Raw genomic sequence first — 8376 nt, 5'->3', positions numbered from 1 at the left:
ACTGGACGATAACACATGCTTGTTGTTATCGTCCAGTGTTACATATGAGCTCATATGAAATCTACGCTAGTATTGTGAATTCCGATATGATTCATACATAATTAGTTCGCAGTACTACAACCATATTAAGGTGAGTGTAGTGTTGTTATATACACGATAGCCTCGGTGGTCTAGCGGTTTAGCACACGGCCTTACTTCTGATGGTCGTGGGTTCGATTCCTCGTATGGTACGCACATTTGTATTCATGAGTATGATTGTTTGTATCGGTCTGGTTGTTTTCTATGTGTAATATGTATGTATTTACAAAAAAAATCGATGAATTTATTATTTATATCAGTTATTTAGTACCCATAACACAAGCACTGCTTACCTTGGGACTAGATGACACTGTGTTAATTGTCCTGAGATTATTATTATTATTGTACTTAAGAGGCCTTTCACATTTTTTGGCCTAAAAGCAGGGTCTTTGGGGTTCTGGTTCTAAGAAATTAAGAGTCGGATATACATTTTGATTCCTGAATTATATAGATAGATATCTAATCTTAAAAACTACATCTTTGAAATGTTAATTTTCTTTTTGTTAGACTTCCTAATTTCTAAAATAGTTTATTCAAAAACGCTAAGAGACAGAAGTTTGGGGTCGTCGTTCATTAATAAACAAACATAAATTGATATGATATCTGTACTAAAACTTGATAATTACTTCATAAATTGAGACAGCATCGTCCTTTTTTTCATTTTCAACTTAAATATCTAAAAAATTGATCATAATGAAACCCGAAATTTCAACAAAACTTTGCCATAATCATTTCTAATTTTCTCATAAATACAACGAAATTTTTGCATAAAAAAAACATAATAATAAAGTTAATATACTTGTAAATTAGAAATATAAAAAAAATATATAAGTTTCTAAGAAAAAAATAAACAATAATAATAATTGAAAGTTGTATAAATTCCGTTGCGCCAAAAGTAAATTCTCAGTGCTGCGCTAGCGCTCGTCGAGGTAGTACCTATGCTATTTTTTACGACACCGCTACGATAAGACATTCGTAAACATTTGTCAGTGAACATTAGTATAGTGCGACTAAACAATTTTGATAATTTAAGTAATATTTAATTAATTTTGCTAATACATACTTATTTCTACGAATATTAATTTAAAGTTGTTGTTAAATATATATATATAAAATTTATTTTAGCATGCCAAAACAAAAGTACAGTTATGCTACAAGTAAAACCTACCTACCCTGCTGGACTATGAAAAGCACAAGAGCATGGTATTTCGTCACACTAATGGCAATTAATTGTTAAAATTAAAATAGAGAACGTTTTAGTATTTTTTAAAATAACGCTTATCTGAGAGAAAAATGTAAGAAAATGTAAACCAATTTTACTTTATGTTTATTTTGTAGTTTTTTTCTAAATTAAAATAGGGTTATTGTTTATAAAAATACCATTATTATTTTTACGTACATTTGTCTTGTGTTATATCATCTAGTATGCAATGTGGATTGTAAATAAATTACCAAATTATATATAAATTATATTCCTTAATGTTTAGAGATACTTTATCCAATTTACTTTATTTTATTTTACACAATACAGATATTTCTAAATTGCAGCCATTCTGTTATTATACTCGTTGGACTTTCATTACTGTACAGTTATGTCAAATAATTATGCGTGTTTGGATGAAAAGTCAACAACATTATAAATGTTTTTATTTAGTGACTAGCTTTTAGCTCGCGGCTTCGCCCGCGTGAATATGGGATATATAGGTTATCGCGCGTTTAAAGATCCGTGTACAGTATTGGGACGTTATATATAAACCTTCCTCTTGAGTCTATCTATTCTATCTATTAAATAACAACGAATCAAAATCTGCGTAGAATTTTAAGATCAAAACATACATAGATCTATTACATGTGTAGATGATATTTTAACCGGAAATTGAAGCCGTTAAAATGGTATTGGCAGATCAGTTGGAATCATCGGTATTCTTGGTATATAAGCTGGTTGCCCAGCTAACGTACCGGTTATAATGGTCTACAATTAAATTGTCTTTCAATTCTTTAGTAAGCAACATATCCAATGGGATGCCATTGCACATGTTCGGCGGGCTTAAATTTCATGATTGGATCATGCTTTTGAGAAATTCCTTCCTCAAGTTTGAGCAGTTAGTGTGGGAAATCACTATCTGTGCTTCCATAAAAATGAGCTCTCAAATTTGTCAGTAGTTTTAAACTTTCAATTAAAGTACATAAGGGAGACGATGGTAATGACACAGAGAGTCTTTCAGAAATCTCCAGCAAAAGTATAAAAGTAATCCCGCCAATGAGAGCAGAGGTGTTTCTAAGGTCTTTTAAGGTTCTATCCAAAATCTCTATAGCTCATGGTGATTTCATTACATATAATCAATGAGGCGTCTTGTAATAATTTATAAATAGGTTTGATATTAACAAGTAATTATTTATCAAGAATCAAGAATTGGCCAACCAAGAACGAGAAGCTGCAATATCAGCCAATATCATGCGGCGACGTCAATTATGCAGGGACAGCAATGATAGCAGTTAAAGCTTTTTTTTTACAACTTAGAATGGCAAACAAGCTGACGGCTCTCCTGATGGAATGGGTAACCGTCGCCTATATACATGAGCAGTACCTGACATGTTCATATCAGCATATTGTTTCCCTCTTGCGTTGCCATTCCTGAAAACTCGGGTGTTATTCCCCTGTACCCTGTAAATTCACTACCATATATATACACATGTAGTCTATATAGATAGATATATATATACACAGATAGTATACCCTGAGAAAGGTCATAGACTACTTTATAGTGCGAAAAAAGTATTGTAAGGGATTAAAAGCGGAGATGAAAGGTTGTATAAAAGTATCGTCATTGTTTAAGTGAAACAATGAAACTTTTTTAGGTTATAATCTAAATATATTTCCTATATTTGGTCAATTTCATTATACCACGCTGACGAAGTCGCGGATACACCTAATATACATATAAGGATTGGACCTTTAAATCAAAACAAAGCCTTGAAAACACAACTATTATATATAAATAAAATAATTATTTGCTAAGTATAATATTTAGAACAAGTGAATATGGCAATAATGTATCCAACTCTTATAATAAATTATATTGTATCTATTAATAAATAAACTGAATTAATATGTAAAAAGAATTAATTAGTAAATTTATGTTATAGTAATTTCATCTTCTTGTCCTTATCCCAATTATTTGTTACTCATATTACTTAAGGTTTTGGCTTTTAGTTGTACAATCGGCCAGCATCCTGACATCAACCCTCTAGGAATAATATAATAAAAAAATATGGTCATTATTAGCACTTTGACAATTAAGATAAATCACGTTATTTTAAAAAATCCAATAAGTAGTTTATGTTACTCAGTTAAGTAGAAACATATCACATTATTAATTAAAATATTACAAGGATCAAAATGGTTCATACTAAATCCACACCGATTGAGCTACACGGTTATTTGCGTCTGTGTGCGTGTATTACTGTGTGTGTGCGTAAATCCATGCGATTAAACCTAAAGTTGAGCGGCATCATTTTGTAATAGGCCTCTTAAATATTCTTCACTTACTTTCAAGAAACAGCCATATTCAGAACATGAATGCTAGATTTAAAGACGAACTTGCTGTTACTGAATATAGTTTAGAAAAAGTCAATGGGTCTTTTATGGGAATGGGTATAAAAATTTACAATTAGATACCGGAATTACCTTTAAATACATTCAAAACATCTGTTAAATTATGTTTATTGAGCAAAACCTATTTATTAGACACTAAACGATTCCTTGAATGACGAACGTTCATTGCAATAATACTTTATGCATGGGATTTTCACTTAATATTAAATATAAACACCTACCTAAGTGCACAATGTTAAAAAAATGGCTATTAAAAAAATCAGTTCAGTATCTTGCCAGTTCTTCTCAATTGAATCTGTATACTAAACTGAACGGTACGGAAAAATTATTAATACAAAAAAAAATACAAACAAGTCATAACTGAGCCAGGGTATACCGTTACCACAGGTGGGTCATTTTATGAATAAAATATATAAGAAATATATTTTATTTCTCTAAACATGAACACAATGTGGGACTTACGCTAGTTTGGCTTAACTGATATTAGGTCCTAACATATGAAATTGGCGTTTTTATAGTCTTTTTTTTTTTCAAAATATAATATACTAGCTGCGCGTCCGGGTTTCGCACGGGTGGACATCTTTACTACACTTTACATTTTTATCTGATCCTACCTAATTAAATGGACTAAGTTTTTTTTATATTTTTTTATTTAATTTTTTTTTTTTATATTTTTCCTTTTGAATATATCCACCTAAAACCTCAAAGTTTTAGGTAGATATATTCAACCTTACCTTTTTTATCTTAAAGCCTCACTGTACACTACTCTGGCAGTGTATTAGATGATAACAGTATATATTGATTTTTGGGACATCCTACTCGAGAAAGGGCAACATATAATTGCCCATGAGAGAAGCACTCTTTTCTTAGGTCGATATAGATTTATTTAATCAAAGTCAATGAACTACCTATGAGATGGATGTACCATTGCTATTTATGCACTTTTGCCATCTCATAGGTAGTTCATTGATTCCTTTACTAAAAAAACCATTCGGACGGGAATCAATAAAATCTTTGAAGGCGCTTTGGACAGGTCCATCGTAGTTGAATTTTTTCCCTTGCAAGAAGTTATCTAAATTTCGAAAAAAATGGTGATCTGTTGGAGCAAGGTCCGGGGAGTACGGAGGATATCCTAGGCATTCCAATTGAAGCTCTTCTAATTTGGTAAGTGTCTGTTGTGCAATGTGTGGTCTAGCATTGTCCTAAAGCAGCAGTGGCTTACGACGATTGACCAGCCTCGGTTGTTAAGCAGCTAACTTTTCCAGCATGGTTTGCAATTGCTAACATTATACAACTGCCGTAATCATCTGGCCAAATTTAAGATAGCTGAAGTGAACAACACAGGCACTAGTCCACCAAACGCTTATAAGTAATTTTTTCAAGTGAATTTTCGCTTGGGGCAGGATTTGGCTAGTTCGTCAGGATTCAGCCATTGCGATGAGCATTTCCGATTATCGTACAAGGTCCATTTTTCATCACAGGTAATGATTCGATTTAAAATCCCTTTATTATTATGCCGGTTGACTAATGTAACGCAGCAGTCTACGCGAGTTTGTCGATTTGCTCCAGTGAATTCATCAAGACCCACCTTTCAAGTTTTTTCACCTTCCCAATTTGCTTCAAGTGAATTAAAACAGTTTTGTCACTAACACCTTAGCCTGCAGCTATCTCGGACGTGGTTTGCAATGGATCCGCTTCCACAATAGCCTTCAATTCTTTATTATCAACCTTGAACTACGGCCGCCAGTATAGGTCGAAATATCCAGTGTATGTATATAGTGTCTACCACGAAAGTTACTGCCGAACTAGAACGAAAACTTTGGAACCAAAAACGCACTGTGTTTTCTTTTATTACACCACCGCCACACACATCATTAATCCTTCGAGCCGTTTCTGCAGCGCTGGTACCACGGCGGAACTCGTACTCGTAAATAACGCGATATTTTAAGTTTTGTATTTTGTAAACTGAGTGACGCAATAAAACCAAAAATGAATGGATTTAAAAAGATATGGTTTACTGTGTTCGAAAAACAAATGCATGAGTTAGTAAATAGTTGTATAAATTTGAAATTGAAATTCCTAACCAAAGAGGAGATATTTGAGATCAAAGTGGTCAGTACGACAAAACGCCAATTTCATATGTAAGGACCTAATTATAACTTAAATTATAGCTCCTAATAATTTGACCTTGGTGTTTGCCTTTCAGAGTTTCTTCGTGTCCACATTTTATCCTGCATGCACTTATAATGAATTCACTGCAGCAAACCCTCCCAAGAACATTCCACCATTACAAACTCAGTGACACTGATACAAATGTAGTAATCTGTAAAGTTTGTAATGTAGAAGTACTCAATACGCAGCAGAGTATATGCAATCATGAAGTTGATTATGTCCATACTAAACACTACAAGCAGCTTTTATTAAATAATTATTTGGTAATCAATGAAGGATTATATTGCGGTATCTGCGACATCATCCTGAGTAATCAAGATGATCTTGATCATATGAATGACGAAAACCATGTAAATGAAAAGGAATGTGTCAAACTCCACCCTCATATGCTAAAAAAAGAGGGTTCCACATTGGAATGTTACGTTTGTGATGTAACAATTACTAGCAATAATTGTGTAACAGAACATGTTAATGGTAACCAACATAGAGACAAGTACTCCCAACTATGCGAAAACAACAATATTACAGAAGTCAATAACCGTAAATTTTGCGAACTTTGTCTTGTATTTGTAAATGACCGAAAAGTAATTGACCATATAAACGACGACTACCATTGCCATAGATTGAATCTGGATTATGAGGATACAGATAATGAAACAAACTTAAGCGATACCAGTTCAGAAGATGATTCAATTGGTGAACCTCTTAATTATCAAATGAAGGAATGTGATATCACTAATAGTGTTCTTTGTATTGTTTGTAATATAACCATTGATGATGAAGACATTACTACACATATAAGTGGAAATAAGCATAAGCATATATATGCGGCCACTTTATCATTCAACGAGTTAAAAAGCTTGGATAATGGATTCTTTTGTGATATCTGTAAAGTCTCTGTGTCAAATAAAAATGAATTTTCACATATCAATGGTAGAAAACATAAAGAGAACATTGAGAATGTGATTTTCGAATCTATGACCAATAGAAATATGTGATTAAAATCAAGCCCTTTTTCGAAAATGAGTAGATGCACATGTAAAAAAAAATAATTTCGTAATATTGACTAAACAACAAAAGTTTAATGGTGCATCTGCTTCATTTCGCTGGGATGCTCATAATATTGTGAGTTTTGTATATGTTAACAGATTAGACATGTGTTAGACACCAGTTTACTGTAAAATAAAATGTAGTACATACTAAACTTAAACAAGTTTTTATGCCGAGTTACTTACTTATCAGTCTTGTTCAAATATATAATACGAACCTTGAGATTAAAGCTCGTGTAGGAAGTCTTCATTTTTTTAAGTTTTTATTTCTTTATTCTATCTTTATTACCTATAAATAAAATTTTGTATATTATTAATAAGTATTATTATAATATGAGTAAAGTTTTGTATATTATTAACAGGCTTCATGTGCGGCCCGCGAAAAAATATTAATATTTAAATTGGCCCGTTGATTAAAAATGTAGTTCAACCCAGCTGTAAACCATTAGTTCATTAGCTCTTCGTAAAAATCATATTTGATAATTGTGAAGGACATCGATTAATAGATAGATAATTATATGTTATTAATAAATAAGATTAGATATAAGTAGGTATATGTAGTAAGTATATGTTTTTTATTACCAAATCAAATAAATTTGATACACAAACTATGAAAACACATGTATGTTGACTATATTTTTACTTATTTTTAAGTGGATATTGTTATGACTTTAAAGAAAATAATGTAAAGATCATATTAGACATAAGAATTTTGTAAGTATAAAAAAAATGTTTAAATAAGAAAATCAATCTAAAATAAAATAAAATATTAAAAAATAAAAAAATAAAAATGAAAAAATTAATAGTAACAAAAATAAAAGTATGAAGTAAAATTAACAAAAAACAAAAAAAATTAAATAAAAAACAAGAAAAAATAAAAACAAAAAAAAATATAGCTTTCCAATTAGTTGCATGCTTAGTCTACCGTTGGTCCTGTGATCCTCTGTGAGATTCCGGTCCGCCGCGCAGTCGAGTCTCCAGAGTGAGCCGCGCAACTGGTGTCGCAAGTTCTTCGCTGCAATCCACTTGCGACTCATACAGTACGATCACCTACCCTTTTTCAGGACGGTATTTCCTACCCTTCGGTAGGTTCGTTGTGGGGTTCAAGCCCCCACACTAGCTCTCCCACTCCGCAGTAATGTTTCAATGGGAGGAAGCCCCCAGGGAACCCTCTGATAGGGTTCCTCAGGAACCCGACAAAACTGGTCCCTGTTGTGGAATGCGCCTGGTGTTTAGGCACAATACACAGACGTGAGCTTCGCGTAACCGACTAACTTGCTTGTTGCTGCGGTCGTATCGTTTATATTTGAAATTTGAATTGTTTACATTAATTTGTCTAGGCCGACGGAACTCCACCGCAATGCAATGCGCTAGAAAGCTATACTATAAAATATATTATTGCTATTAAAAGTATTTTATGTGTATGGTATCTTTATGTATGTATTTATGTAGTGTATGTAT

General features: G+C 32.4%; 1 protein-coding gene across 1 annotated transcript; it reads left to right on the top strand.

Moving 5' to 3' along the window:
- Positions 1 to 5939: 5939 nt before the first annotated feature.
- Positions 5940 to 7480, top strand: LOC131855267 (uncharacterized). Its single transcript, XM_059206511.1, has one exon. It carries the CDS (start codon positions 5941 to 5943, stop codon positions 6862 to 6864), a length of 924 nt encoding a protein of 307 aa, XP_059062494.1. The 5' UTR covers position 5940; the 3' UTR covers positions 6865 to 7480.
- Positions 7481 to 8376: the final 896 nt, after the last annotated feature.

Source organism: Achroia grisella, unplaced genomic scaffold (genome assembly GCF_030625045.1).
Source record: "Achroia grisella isolate CSIRO2021 unplaced genomic scaffold, CSIRO_AGI_Agris_v1 utg1360, whole genome shotgun sequence".
Lineage (NCBI taxonomy): Eukaryota > Metazoa > Arthropoda > Insecta > Lepidoptera > Pyralidae > Achroia > Achroia grisella.
The sequence above is the reverse complement of the archived record's forward strand: the minus strand, read 5'-3'. Positions and strand labels throughout refer to the sequence as shown.